The sequence below is a fragment of the Corvus hawaiiensis genome, chromosome 2, assembly GCF_020740725.1.
Source record: "Corvus hawaiiensis isolate bCorHaw1 chromosome 2, bCorHaw1.pri.cur, whole genome shotgun sequence".
NCBI classification, from domain to species: domain Eukaryota; kingdom Metazoa; phylum Chordata; class Aves; order Passeriformes; family Corvidae; genus Corvus; species Corvus hawaiiensis.
Window position 1 is genome coordinate 54,479,177 of NC_063214.1, and position 14,726 is coordinate 54,493,902.

The 14,726-nt window shown below is 34.0% G+C and overlaps 1 protein-coding gene across 12 annotated transcripts in view; it reads left to right on the forward strand.

Annotated features, from left to right (window-relative positions):
• Positions 1-14,726, forward strand: part of NBEA (neurobeachin) — a 467,485-nt gene that overhangs the window by 95,825 nt on the left and 356,934 nt on the right. For all 12 annotated transcript variants that reach the window (XM_048295094.1, XM_048295084.1, XM_048295082.1 and 9 more), the window contains exons 7-8: positions 7,140-7,259; positions 12,289-12,435. In XM_048295094.1, coding sequence (XP_048151051.1) covers positions 7,140-7,259; positions 12,289-12,435 — 267 coding nt within the window. The remainder of the gene's footprint in view (positions 1-7,139; positions 7,260-12,288; positions 12,436-14,726) is intronic.

Sequence of the window (14,726 nt, forward strand, 5' to 3'; positions counted from 1 at the left end):
TTCTGTGCAGCAAGCATTATGTGTTTGTCATGGATATCAGTCTGTGTATATTTTGCCATGAAGCTCATTTCTTTTTTTTATGGGCTTAGAATTTGTATATTGAATTTCAGTTCTTGATTTTCTTTTTTTTTTTGAGAAACCAATCTCTTTAGGAGAGAATGCCATTGTTCACACATCAGCTTAATGTTCTACTATTTCTCTTGGTGTCTGTGGTTCAAAATCACCGATTCTAATTTTGTCATTGTGCCAATTTGGGCAAATTTGGAAATACATCCTCTGAGAGAAGGCAGGTTACAACCATCCCGCCCCCACCAGGCTCAGGAAAAAAATAATTTTTCCTTGAAGGAAAGTGAAAGAGATAAAAACTATTTATTTAACAAACGCACAGGAAAAGGATAATAATGCTAAATAATGAAACCTCTTGCTGTAGAGAGAAAACCTGGGAAAATTTCAGAGTCCTTCCGTAAGTAGCCTCTCTCCTCCTCCTCGGAGCTGGGACGGGGTGGGCCCTCCTCCCGGGCCTCCATCTCGGTGGAAAAAGTCCCAATATGTTCTGATATTGAAAACAGTCCAGCAGAGAAAAAGGGGAAAAAAACCCAAAGTCCCAGGAAAACAAAAGTTCAACTCTCCGTCTCCCTCTGGGGAAAAAAGGCTGAAAGCTGGTTGGAAAGCAAGCAGGGTGCTTCCTCCACTCTCTACCGCAGAAAGCAGAGGAGTCTGTGTATCTGTGTCCTTGAAAACAAATTGTAAACTGCTTTGAAAGTTTTGCTGAGTCTTTTTTTTCTCTCCCCCCTCTCAGGCTCACTTTAAAGGCACAGAAAAGGCAAAAAATTAATTTCTGGGCATAGAACAGTGATATGGGATACAACATAATAAAGTCACCCCCAGACAGTCATGTAGCTTTGACTATCCCACAAGCATGAAACTTATGGTTTTCTTAAAACAAAGTAATGTCTTTTTCTAGCATACCACTTATAAACGTATCTGCTGAGTGTATTGGAGTGAATCAATTCTGGTTTTCATGTTTTTTCAATATTATAGTGAGAAAAGTATTTTGATGACAGTTGAATTTTAGTTTAAAGTAGCACATCTGAATCCAGGAAAAAACATAATTGTTAACTTTTGTATTATATTATTATAGTCAGCTTTTGGGATCTAGCTGATCTTTACTTGTTGATGAGGAAATAGTTTTTCATATTTAGCAAGATATGCTTTTGTTAATTTTTAATACATATGACTAGTTTTCTTCATGCCAGCTCTGGAAAATTTTAGCTTTTGCTGTTTTAATAAAAATGACTAATTCTGAAATGCTAGTACCTGTGTATCTCATTATATGAATACCAGTTTCAAATCAAAATCAGCTGATCTGCTGAAGTATATCAAAATATAACTCCCATGTTAGTTTCACATATCCCAAAGTTCATGCTTCATACACTTTGGGTTATGTGTCAGATTTAGAAAATATTTCAAATAAATATTCTAGAATATATTTTCAAGTGGTTTAATATATGTTTTTCCATCATTAACTTGTGTTCACATGTATGTGTTAAGGTACATAATGCATAGTGGAGGAAATTAAACCTGTCAAATACTATTCCTGGCCCTTACAAATCAAAATTTATCCTGTTTAACATGAAAATTGATTTTCTTCATGTTGTTTAGATATGACATTGGTTTCACTGTACAAGATTTGGATGTGTAGGTATGTATTCAAAAAATGTGTCCTCATTTACAAAGCAGCTAACTGTCCAAACGCTAACTTAAGAAGTGTGATTTTTGCCATCAGATGTACCATTCCCTAGCCATTTGCTTACAGACATAGGCATTTCAGCAATAGATTTTGTCAGAAGCATCATCTTCAATAAACTTCTGAATAATGTGTTTTGAGGGTTTTAAAAATTTTTTGGTGAATCACAGTAAAATGATAAATTCAAGTCACCTGGTCAAAAGCTTTATGTAGGCAGATCAGAGAGTTGCTATGTTCACGTGAAGGTCTTCCTGCTGTTAACTATGTCATGTGACACCACTCACAGTATAATGTGTAATCTTAATTTATAACTTTAACATGTGCCGAGTGGTTACTTTACGTTTCAATTGGTGTATTTTAATAATATTGTAACTGTAAGCATTTATAAAACTATATGGATAAATTTGGTTATCATATCTCCAAATAGAAAATGTGGCTGTAGTATAATAGCCTGACATCTCAACAGAGATAAACTAACTTTGGCAGTATTATGTTTAATATGTCTACTGCTTTTTTGGGACTCCAAACTGAATTTTTTGTGTGAGTAACCCCCAGTGGTTTTTGCTCCCTTGAGTTTCAGCATCAGCATCAATTCTTGTAAAACTGTAACAGGAAAGCAGTGTAGTCAAGAGCAAACAGCTTTTTTTTGTGTGTATGTTTCTAATCCTGAGCACCTTTAACTGTAGCAGAACAGAAATAAGTTCCACATCCTGGAAATACTTAGTGTGTGATGCCTCATCTCTCTGATTGTACTGTGCTATGGAGTAGGAATATGACTTAGTGACTTAGCAGTTGGTGACTAAGCTTGACAGGTTTCAGCAGTAAAAACAATGCATAGTGAAGTGTCTTTTAGTACTACCTAAAGAAGCTCTTGTTACAGCAGAGAGAGGCATGGTCTTTGTGCATTTTTGAGCAAATAATATGGGGAAGGAAACTGAAGGATGAATCTGAAAGAAAATTGTATTACTGACTTTGAATATTAGGGGGAAAAAAAGGATGTTTTTCAACTAAAAGTTGAAGAAAAATTGTGTGTGAGATCATACAACTTGGTTGGTTTGTTTGTAGTAGAAAAGTGTCCTCAGATACAGAATGATAGAGAAATTAAAAAAAAGCCTGTTTAGCATGAGCAAAGAACATTCATATAAGTGAGACACAGATACTAAGAGGTTATGAAGCATACATGGATGGTTGCTTCTACATATCCTAGAAAAAAATAAAAAGGAAAGAAGCTGGAATGTCTTATTTAGATCAGATTATTGACATAATAGTAGTATCAGAAGCTTTGTGGACTTGACCATCAGTAGTTATAGCTATGAGTGATAGTGGGGCAGGCCTTGGCCATAGTATGGTGCCCTGTAGTAAAGACAGCCTTATCAGGTAAATAAGTTAATTGTAACAATATATAAAATTGTTTTTGTGCTCTGAAAATCAGCAGCTCAGTAGGAAAACCATACTTTTCAATTAAATTGTTAGCCACATGACAAGGATGGTTATAGCATCTGTGATGAATTGGAGAAGATCAGAAAGCATACTAATAAACTGGGTGTTATCTTACTGGTAAAGGTGTTCAAACTTTTAAATACCACATACATTTAGATCTATTTATTTTGGTAACTTTCAGAGAGTTCAGACATTGACTCTTGCTTGAATTTGTTGTGAAAAATGCAGGATATGCTGTATATGAAGGATTTATGATTTTTATTTTCAAAGGAACTGCAAAAATCTGCCTTTCCTTCTTAGAAAAAAAAAGTGTTTGTTAATGCTAGAGAGATTGCCTAAATGCAAAATTACAAAATACTAAAAGCAAATACAGCATTAATCAAAAAATCCAATAGACTATTTAAAAGCTGCTTACAATTTACCTGAGCGTAGATAAATAGCAAAGTACAGACCACTGTAAGTAAAACGAATTTGTTCAGGAAGTCAAAGTTGCATCCAAATAAAGAGTACTTAGAAAAGTACAAGTTATAGCAAATTCTATGCAAATTATTAGACAAGTAGGTTTTTTTCCTGTTCATAAGGGCCAATTAGATGACTGAGGCTTAATAGGAAACCTTGAAGAATATATTAACATGGCAAAAAAGCTAAATTATTTAATTCCATCATTGTTTACTACAAGATGAGTCAATGGAGATGAGTCAGAGGAAGTGTCTCAAATTTAAATGTCAATAGAAGAGATATAGAAATCTATATAAGACATAGTAATTAATTTCTAGAACCTTAGAGTAGGCAGCCCCTAGTTCCAAAGCCAAAATTTCAATTGGGTTATAATTTTTTTTTTTTTCCAAAGGAATTCTAGATGGGAAATAAAACAAATTTTAGAAAATGTGCTTTCTGATATTTAGAATTAGATATTATCACACTTGATTTCTTTGCCATCAAATTGTGATAGAAGCTAGGAAAATGTAAAGGAATGATTAGAAAACACATAGATAAATGTATCTGGGACAAAGCAATGCACTGCTGCACTGGAATTTTTTCCCTTGCTTCCACTGAATTATGTTAAAGAGTCTCACTTTGCATAAGAACAAGTTTGTTAGCCAGTTGATACACACAGTATGTGGATTTCTGAAAACCTTTAGGCATTATACTCATCTGAAAGCCTTAAAAGAAATTATGTTATTATGCGATAAGAGAATTATATTCATTAAAATACAGTGATGGAAGGATATGAATCAAGTGAGCAAGCAGAAATCTCAGAAGGACTTTTATTTTCTTGTTGCTAAGACTGCATCAGGGACTTGGTGGAGTTTGTCATCTTCTATTTAGGAATTAGCTTTGAAAACCCACATTAGTCATTTTGGCTAGATTAATACTGACAAATGCGAGACAAAGAGTAAACCATTTTTTTAATACTTGAATACTTTCCCGGCTAAAAATATATTGCCACTTAAGGCGTAAATTTAGTTAATTCAAGGGTAGGAGGACAAAAAGCAGTATTTTACTGGATTAGTTACGGTAGTGAGCTAGGATAGACTTCGTGTGCATGTGTGTGTATGCATGTGTATTCAAGATCAGAGCTGAGGGGTTGTTTTAGAACTTGGCTTGTGGTTCAGAGTAATAGGCATAGGTAGTGGTCTGACATAGCAGCCCAGCTAAAGATTCAGAAAAGTTGCATGAAAGAAATTAGTCTTGAACTAAAAGAAGTTGCATGAGCATGTATGGGGGATAACATGGGGGAAAAAATTATTATAATAAGGAGTTTATATAATTCTCCTAAATTTTGATGTGAACACCAAAGCTCTCCCAAGATAGCATTTCTCATTTTAGTTCCTTGTAGGCTCTGTGGACAGTGTTTAAAAAGAAGTAATGAATTATTTGTTTCCAAATGATGAATGAGTCATCTAGTAAGCTTCAGCTACACACAGAGACAGTCTTACAAATTGGTATGTTTTCAGAAATGGTTTTAAAGCCCTTGAAAAGTAAAGTCACAGGCAGAAGATAAATAGATAAAACCTGGGGCTTAGGGGTTGTCAGCTGATTTCTGCTACAAAAGTGTCATACCTGGAAATACGAATAAATACAAAAAAGGCACAACTTTGAATAGAACCAGCACAAAGAATGCCTGCTGTTGGGATGAAAATTTTTTAAATCAACATCACGTGGTGGAGATTATTGGTAAATTAACCACTGAAGGAATGGGAACATGGGAATATTTTTCTGAGAGATTTATGTTGGGTTGTGTGGAGCTTTGGAAAAGAAGTAATAATGAAAAGAAAGCTCCAGTCATGTGGTTTGCACTGAGTTTCTGATTAGCAGTTACATGTCTAGACATTGAGTTGTGAATATTTTGTTGAATTTATGGTGAGTGTTCCTTCCTTAAATAGAATCTGGTTACAAAATGGGAAATGAAATTTGCTTAGGGAGTTTTGAGTTAGGTTTTTTGATTTTTTTTTTTTTTTTTGAGGTTGACAGTGACTTACAAAAATTACTTTGTTCATGGTTCTTTGAAAAAAAAAAAAATTGAGTTGCTATGCATGACTTCAGAAGCCAAATCTGGAGCAGTACTTCTTTAATCCAGTATTGCTCAATAAGTCTATTTGCTTTGAAATTCAAGAAATGACATACTCTAAGGTATCATTGTATAATCAGCAGCACTTTTCTATCTTCTCTTAGCTGTAGGTTTTAAGGAGGAAAAAATGAAAAAATATTTTTTAATACCTGGAAACAGATGTGTAAAAATATGTGTTCTCATATCTAGAGATATTATAGACATGTAACAGAACACAGCTCAACTTGACGACAACTGCTGTAGTGCTTATTGTCAAAATGTATTTTGCTGCGTGCTTTTTTTTTTTTTTTTGTAATTCTGTGCTTTGTCTAATATCAAAATCAACATGTGAGAACATTTGCTTTTATTTGCTCTGATACAGAGAGACAGAATTTTATATGAGTAGGCTCTGTATCTACTTATCCCAGCTCAGAAAGAGAGTTAACAAGCCCCAAGGGTTGCAGAAGGGCCTTGCTTTGAAAAAGAGGGACTTATCTGAACACGGAAATCAAAATATAGTAATTGAAAAAGATACCAAGAAAGGAATGATGATGAAAATGTCAATTATTATTCCAAATTATTAGAAGACAAAAGGATGTTTTTAAGACAAGCTGACATTTTCACAGAGTCAATAAGATTGGAAGGGGATGTGTTGAGACCATCTTGTCTCTTCCACTGTTTGCAAAAGGGACACCTAGATCAGGTTGCTCTGGATTTTTTCCAGTTATCTTTCTAATGTCCCCAAGCAAGAAGACGCCACAGGTCTTCTTGAACTTCTTTGTCATGGACATAATGATTCCTGTTAAACAAATTACAGGAAAGATCACCACAGTTGTACATGGAAGCATTTAATTGTGGTGCCTTCTCTGATTATTTAATGCATTTTTAATTATATGAAAGTTGTCCAAAAATCAGTGGAATGGTAAAGAATAGAGGAAAAATATCAAAGCAAACAATCAGGATGACATCTTAAACTGGGCTGTAAAATTTGCTATTGTAAATTTTTTCTATTTATTTAGTAATTTCTGATAGACAGCTGTGCTGCAGAGACAGAGGTATGTGCTATGAATTTGTTAAGGTAAGAGCACATAGCTCTGGATTTCCTATCAAAACTCAGCTGTGTTTTTTTTACAGAATAGTGTTGAAATTAAATTGTATGTATGCAATTTCACCTCTAATCCCATAAAGGAATGCAGGTAGGTACAATATTACATTTAGGCACAGTTCTATTGACAGGACTTGAAGTCCCATTGACTTGAATTTCAATTTTATGTGTTTGCAAGGATTCATCTGTTTGTGTAAGTTTATGAGACTGGTCTCTTATTTTTTATGCCATTCATTAACTCTATCTTTTATAGCACAAAGCCTGCCCCTGTGTACTGATTTCTCATGTCTTTCCAGTGGTACATGATAAGCATTGTACACATCTACAATCGGTGGAGAAACAGTGAAATACGCTGTTATGTGAATGGTCAGCTGGTATCCTATGGTGACATGGCCTGGCACGTTAACACGAATGATGTAAGATTTTATTCTTTTTCCTTTCTCATCACTTTTCATTTTAAGGTTAATTCAAAAAGAAAAAAAAGGTGCTATTTTTTTTTTCCTCAAGATCTTTGCAGATTTTCTTTTTTAAAAGTTCTCTTTTGTTCTTACTTATTCATCTACTTAATAAAAAGTAGTATTATTGACTTTTTGGTTTTTTGTGTACATGTGCTCTCTTTCTGTACCTTCGACTTCAGAAAGTGTGAGAGCCTAGACCTAATGATGCAGAAAATATTTCTCTTTCTGGCTCAAAGTTCTGGCTATGAAAGGCAGACAAAATTATTTTCTTGTGCTTTGCCTTCAGCTAAATCTGTGATAGAATTTCAGAGGTTCTTGATTCATCAACTTGCTATGCTTTTGTTATTTTTTATTTATAATATGATTCTCATTTCTTTCTGACTGCTATAAGGGATAAGGAAGCCTTTTTGTACTTAAGGAAATGAACTCTCTTTTGCTAAATTCTAGAGGCAAAATTGGATTTCAAAGGGAGAGTTTAAATATTGCATGTTAATTAAAGCAGGAGAGCTCTGCCTTCCAAAGGTTCTTATTTCCATTTTTTGTGTTTTTTGGTAGCATTTCTGCTTGCAAGAAAAGGCTAGCCTTTCAGTTTTTGCAGAGCATGGTTTCTCCTTGGTATTATAAATATTTTCGTGATAGGTGGAATGTGATAACTGAAAAGCCAGCTGAGCTCTCAGAGGATCTGGGCTGGGTTACTGGTTATATGGTGTGGGGATCTGTAATCCTGAGTGAAAAATGCTTAGCAGGAAGAGCTGCTCCTTCTGTTTGTATTTTCTTCACTGTATTCTTTTCTACTTTCTCACACAACAAAAGTACAATCTTTTCTTAGGGTGAAATTGGTTTACCAAGCTTTAGATACTTTAATGTAAGTCTTAAATAGGTACCTTTATTTTTTCCACTGAAGAATAGGCTAAGCTATGAAAGACACTGGTTATCATTAGCTCTCTGTTTTTTAATAGCAAGAATCTGTTTTATCAATAGTAGGAAGTAGAATAGAAAGTTCAAGAAAATCAGGAAAGCTGTATGAATGCAAATGTATAAAATACATAAGAGGGAAATAGGGGGGACTGTGTACATAGGCTTCTTACTATTTTGCTTTATCTAGGAAGAGAAGCTCTTGTTTTGACTCTATTAGAACTTTCTTGTTTCATATAAAGTTTGAGTTGTTAGAAGCATTCCCTTGAAAAATCTTGAGCAATTATCCAGCTTATTTGTTAACGTCTACCTTCATACCCTACACCTGGATATAACTTTAGTCTCCTGCAAAATGACAAGAAAATACCTGACCATAATAGGTTTGGTGGAAAAGAAAACATTACGTAGGTCAGCCAGTCATTCTTCTTTCTTTACATCCCATGTTGGGCCTAAGTATTTATGTAGTTTACACTGAGAGATTTAAAAGTACAAGTTGCGAAAACTGTGAAAACAGAAAAGGTCAGGAGCTGTGCATTGTTGACTAAGTGCATCTGACTTTTCAGTCTTTTCTTATGGAAGAACATTGTGAAATAATCAAGATTTAGAGTTAAAAACACTAAGTATACTTAGTGACAAGATTTTTCATTTGCTCACTGTGTCAAATCTACTACTAAACAATAAGCATTATGATTAAACATATTTCTAGACTAGTAAAACATTCATTACATTTACATTATTGAGTTTAACATTAAGGGACTTAATTGAATATAATTTTTTTAAGCATAGGTTTTGTCTTGGTAGAGATTGGGAATTTATTTTATTTTTTCCCAGACTGATTTTGCATTACCATTCTCTAATATTTTTATGAGGGCTTTTACAATATCTGAAATTCACCTCTTGTACCCAAGCAAGAACTGAAAAATACCTCAGTCTACAATTTTCGTATGTAGCCTGGGAGACATGGAAGTAAAGATAGAGGTGGCAAAAACAGTAGGAGTAAAAAAAAAAAAAAAAAGCTTATTTATTTTTTAATTTTTAATTATTTTTTCTTGTATTTCTTATAATTCATTCTAATTAATACAAGGCCATGAAGTTACTGGGTTCTTAACTATTTCTGTAACATGGCCAGGCAGATATAGGATATTACAAGATGTATGCATTACAGCTTCAGATCTGCATTCTTCACAAATATATGTTGTCTTAAGAGATACGTTTTCATTTTATTGAGCCTCCATGTATTAAATATTTGCAGTATTTTTCACCCAAATTTTAGAGGGAAGATACAAATTTGGATGAAAAAGGGGAAAGGGATTATAAACTTCTTTGTATAGCTATTTCTAATTTGAATGCTGCTGATACACTGTTTTTATAGAGCCATTTTTGTCTCCAAATTCATTATTGCTATGTAATGAAATATAAAAACAATAGCAATGCCAATATTTATTGTTACATTCTAGCTACAACATACCGTAGCTAGTAATAAAGGACTTATTTATCTTATCTTCCAAGAGGTAAATATAGCTAGGTGTAACATAATCAAATGTGTGCAGCCACAAGCTACTCAGCAGTCAGGATCAGCTTCATTTGCCTTATAGAACAGGTGAGAACATTAAGAACACCTGTTCTTAATTATTTATATCAAATGAACTTTGAGATAGAAGTTAAATTGAAGAATTTGACAATTGCAGCAATATTTGACTATTGTATGATTAGGAATTTTCTCCAGTTATGGGAAGTGACAGAAGAAACATAAAACTCTTCAAGGTGTAGAGTATGGGGATATGGAAGTTTGGTGGAAGATTTTATTCAGATAGTTGGATGAAGATGAATTGATGATGTCTTGACATCTTTCACAGAACTTTGCATTCCCATTGTAGAATAAGGAACCTGTAGAAGGATCTAAAAAAGTTTATTTAAGTGATGAAAAGCCAACAGTTTGATAAGATCAGTAGCACTTGTACTGCATTTGAAAAAGGGCTTGTAACTATCAAGATTATTAAGGATAAAGTTTAGTCCTTAAATAACAAGGTCCATAAGTGCCAAGAGTTTAATTTTTTTATATAAATAAGATATGAGGTTTTGGGCCAAGTAAAGTAGATCTGTCAAGCACTTCATCTTGGAGTTGTTAATGACATACTACCAGGGATGTACAAAAATAGGCAAGCAAACTTGGTGTCTGACAGGTTTAAAACTGTGGAAATGTGAGATAGTTGGAGGAAGAACAGATGAGCTATGAGTATTGGGTGATGATTTCTAAATAAATAAATTAATTAATAAATCAGGTTTACAGATTGCTTGGCATCTGGAACAGAAGTGGATAAAATTACCAGGAAATCAGGAGTTAGCCCTCCCCTCCAATTAAAAATAATGGAAGCACCAAATCAAGAATGAAGTGCCAGAAATGAGAAAGTGTAAACTGGGAAGAATGAAAAAAGACAGAACAGGAAATTACTACAGGCTAACAAACTTAGAACTTAACTATAATTAGAACTCAGAATCGGTTGAGAGCTACAATAGCTGTTATAAAATTAATGATTACTAGAGGAATCCAGGAGAATACCCTTATAATATGCAGGAATGTAGTCTCAGAATATTTAAGTATCAACTAGGAAAAAAGTGGTATCAGTAGCTCAGACAAATTCCTCAAATAACCATTGAAAATGGCAATTGCTCAACATTAATTGACGTAACACTTTCTGACAGTAATAGCAAGAGTGTAAGGAAAGCCTCCAAGGCTAAGTAGGACTTGAATAAAGTAACTGAAAATTTTTATAAAATTTTGCCATTAGGTTTACCAGGGGTCAAAGGGGTCTGATTAACCCATCTTTTGCACTGTACTTAGTGCATACAACTTTATTAATCAATTTTAGTGTAGGGTTTTTTGCCAAAAGTTTTTTAATTTTGTCAAAAACATTGCTTAAAAAATAGAAATTCTAAGGAAAACAAAATTAAGATAGGTAAATCAAAGGAGGATAAATCAAGGATAAAATCCTGGCTACTTCTTCTCACCTGTTCTTAAAGCTGACCTCTAGATCTTTGTCTCTCCTTACACCTGAGTCCCCTTTTCCTTGTTAATAGCCTATCCACCTAGACCAGTTGTTGTACCAGCTTACCATATTTGATTTCATTCTCTAGACTGACAGAAGTTTTCCTTAAGGTAAAACTCAGTAGTCAAGCCAGATGAAAAAGCAGGTTTCCTAATGCAGGTTCTGCTGGTTTGCTGATTCAGATCAGAAAGTGAGATCAGAGCCGTGTTTCCATTCAATAAAGTATATTTGACTCAAGGAAGCTGAATGAATAACCTTCAAAGATCCTTGAACTTCCTCCTGTTGTCCTTTTGTGCTGTATCATGTTTTCTGGTTTCTCAGGTCTTTGTTCTAGACAGGTTTTTTGGAAGCACCTGAAAAACTTAAACAAATCCTTGCAAAATAGCCACAGAAATAATTTCTAATCTGAAATATAACGGTCGTGGGCAGATAGAGAACAGCAGAAGGGAGGGATAGTTTTTGGAAGAAGGAATGGAAAAAAAACTCTTGTGAGTATAGAAGGCAGAAGAGGATTTAAGGTCAAACCAAACCATTATAGGCTGTGGTCAGAGAGAAACCATGCACCAGCTAAAATTAGAAAATCTGTATTTCTTTCTTTTTTTTTTAATTTTTTTTTTTCCTGCTGGAGATGTTTACCTCTATTGCGGAAGAGTGAAAGAAGAGCGCATTTCAGCGTGTGTTCTTGTGTATTAGCAGTAGGAGTTCTGAGTACAATTACAAGGAACTTCAAGTGTTTCATATTCCTAGAAGGCAATAGGGGGGATTATTTTGTACTTGAATGTACTATTCTAATTTTCTCTGTTGTATGTTGACCAATTAATAGAAAACAAATCCTAGCAGCCATTCTTATGGACCTCTAAAACAATTAATGCTACTATATTCAAAATGAAGTTGTTCACCACAGGGAAGTAATAAAAGATTGATAATGGTTGGTTTATCTTTTTAATTACAGCCTCCCTTTATTTGTGGCTTCAGTAGCTGTGCATTAATATTATTTCGTTATTAACTGCCTCTTTCTGATACAGAGCTATGATAAATGTTTTCTTGGATCTTCGGAGACTGCTGATGCAAATAGAGTGTTCTGTGGCCAGCTTGGAGCAGTATATGTATTCACTGAAGCACTCAACCCAGCACAGATTTTTGCAATACATCAGTTAGGACCTGGATATAAGGTAATACCGGATCTTAAGAATCATAAAACTGGAAAAAGAAAATGATTGATAGATATAGTTGGAAGATATATATGCATGTGGATATTCTTCTTAAGATCACATAGATTTTTTTCATGTGATTTGTTTTCAGCAACATAAGACTATTTTGTCAAGTATCCTAACTAACCCTAATTTTTACCATCTTTTTGAAAGACGAAGGTTTTGTTCAAAGCACAGCTGAAACATGTTTGTATGTGAAATTTATCACTTCGGGTCATAATCAGATTAGAAAAATTTCGTTATTTGGTGCACTGAATACCAGAGAAGTAACTTTCTTCTCTACTGTTTGTATTTAAAAACCTGAGTTAAGGCAGATTGACATTCAACAAGGCAGAATAAACCAATTCTGTACAAATGCATGGTTTCAGGCAGTCCAGTTGAAGTAAAAGTTGAGCTTTTTACTCATGCTTTGTCACTAATATTGAGGGGACAGATTGGACAAATTAATGGTGCATGCATAAGCTTGGATCTCTAGTCAGAAATTAGGACTTATAATGGCTGTGTATGGTATTATTTCATCAAGAAAAAAACCACAGATACATTGCAGAAATCTGCAGAAATTCCTTAGTGGATAGTACTTGAAAATTAATCTAAGCCTAGGTAAACAATATTGAATTTCAATTTATACCATGAGTTATTCCCAAGCTTTCTTTTTTCTAATTTTTGAAATTTGTGGTTTCATCTGAAGTAGACTTTCAGTTTTTCAATATATATCTTTTACTGTGAAAATAAAAAATTTTAAAAGCCACAAGTAAAAATCAACATTTAGATTCTAATAGTATTAAGTTTGTGTGTTGAAAATGCATACTCTTAATCATTTGATTAGAGCTAGCACTTGAATGGCAGGGACATTTGAAAATATCTTTCATGGTGTGTATCTATGTAGTTTAAATAACCATGTATATGTCAGGATTACTTGGAGAAGAGGAAGTCTATTGAATGTGGTTGATGGTTAAAATCTATCTTGAAACTAAAACTATTTAGTCAGTTAAGAAAAGTCCATAACCTGTGCAAACAAGGAGTATTTTATTCCAAACTTAATACTGTATTTTGTTTGGACAAATATTTCTGCAAATATTTTTTGGTCATATGAAATAAGTTAATGTAGCCTTATACTTCTTAATAATAAATGTATTAAACCTTTATGAATTCAATAAATTATTGGATTTCAGTATGCAGAAGCATGCTGAAGTCATATCAAATAGGAATAAGGCTTTCATGTGTTTCAAGAAGTGAAAATTATGTAATATTTTTTGAGTGTTGAAGGGGTCGATAAGGATATGAGCTTTCATGCTAAATGACATTTCCAGTAGTTGCTGCACTAACGCTATTACAGTTGTCAAATTGCCCTGCTTGGTTCATAGGCTTCCCTTAAACTACATTTCTGCACACCTGTAGCTTCTTAGTGATTTTTAAAATGTCAGATATATTTAATATTTCGGGGAAATTCTTCGTTTGTGTATCATGTTTTTAGATTTGGGTCATGTACACAGCACAGTTACTGCCCCCTTGCTCTCTGAAGGAGTTTTCTTCCTTGTCTAAAAATCAGGAAGTATATTTTACTATTTAATACCAGTTAAAAAGAACAGGCTCCCAGAGCAGTACCCTAGAAATAACAACATTAATTTCTTTGACTTTCTTATTCCCCAGAAAATTAAGGCAAAACAGAAGACTTTTTTTGACCCTGTTCCAATGCAAGGTCTACTCACAACCAAAAAAGAAGTTATGTCTTGCAATTTAGAGATTTCAGGGCACCAACCGTAGCTTTCACTCAAAGCCTGCCTGTTTCATATCTCATTTAAGGTTACTTCTGTAAATTCTTTCCAATTCTGTGCTGGTGCAAAGGTCCACCAGTTCAGAATACTTCATTATGGTGTTTAATAGTCTGAGGGAGCCTCAACTGACACATAGCTTGTATTGCTGAATATTAGAGGTCATGTTCTTGCTCTTATCCAACTTGATGATACAAACTGGCCTTTCAGAAACTTTTCTTAAGTAGTTCACTACATGTCCTGCTCATTCTAATTGTTGGTACTGTTAGCCAGCAGGGAAAATCAACTGTTCAACTTTTCCTAAAAAGACCCTAGATGAATTGTGAACTCCAGTTGTGCCAAATTTTCCTCCCAAGGAAGGATTATTCAAAATAGTTGAGAATTTTTGGAAAATGTCTTCATACAGATCTTTTTTCTTTCCTATGACAGCATACGGCAGTTCCTGTGATTTACAGTTCATACTTTGGTCCATTATATCTG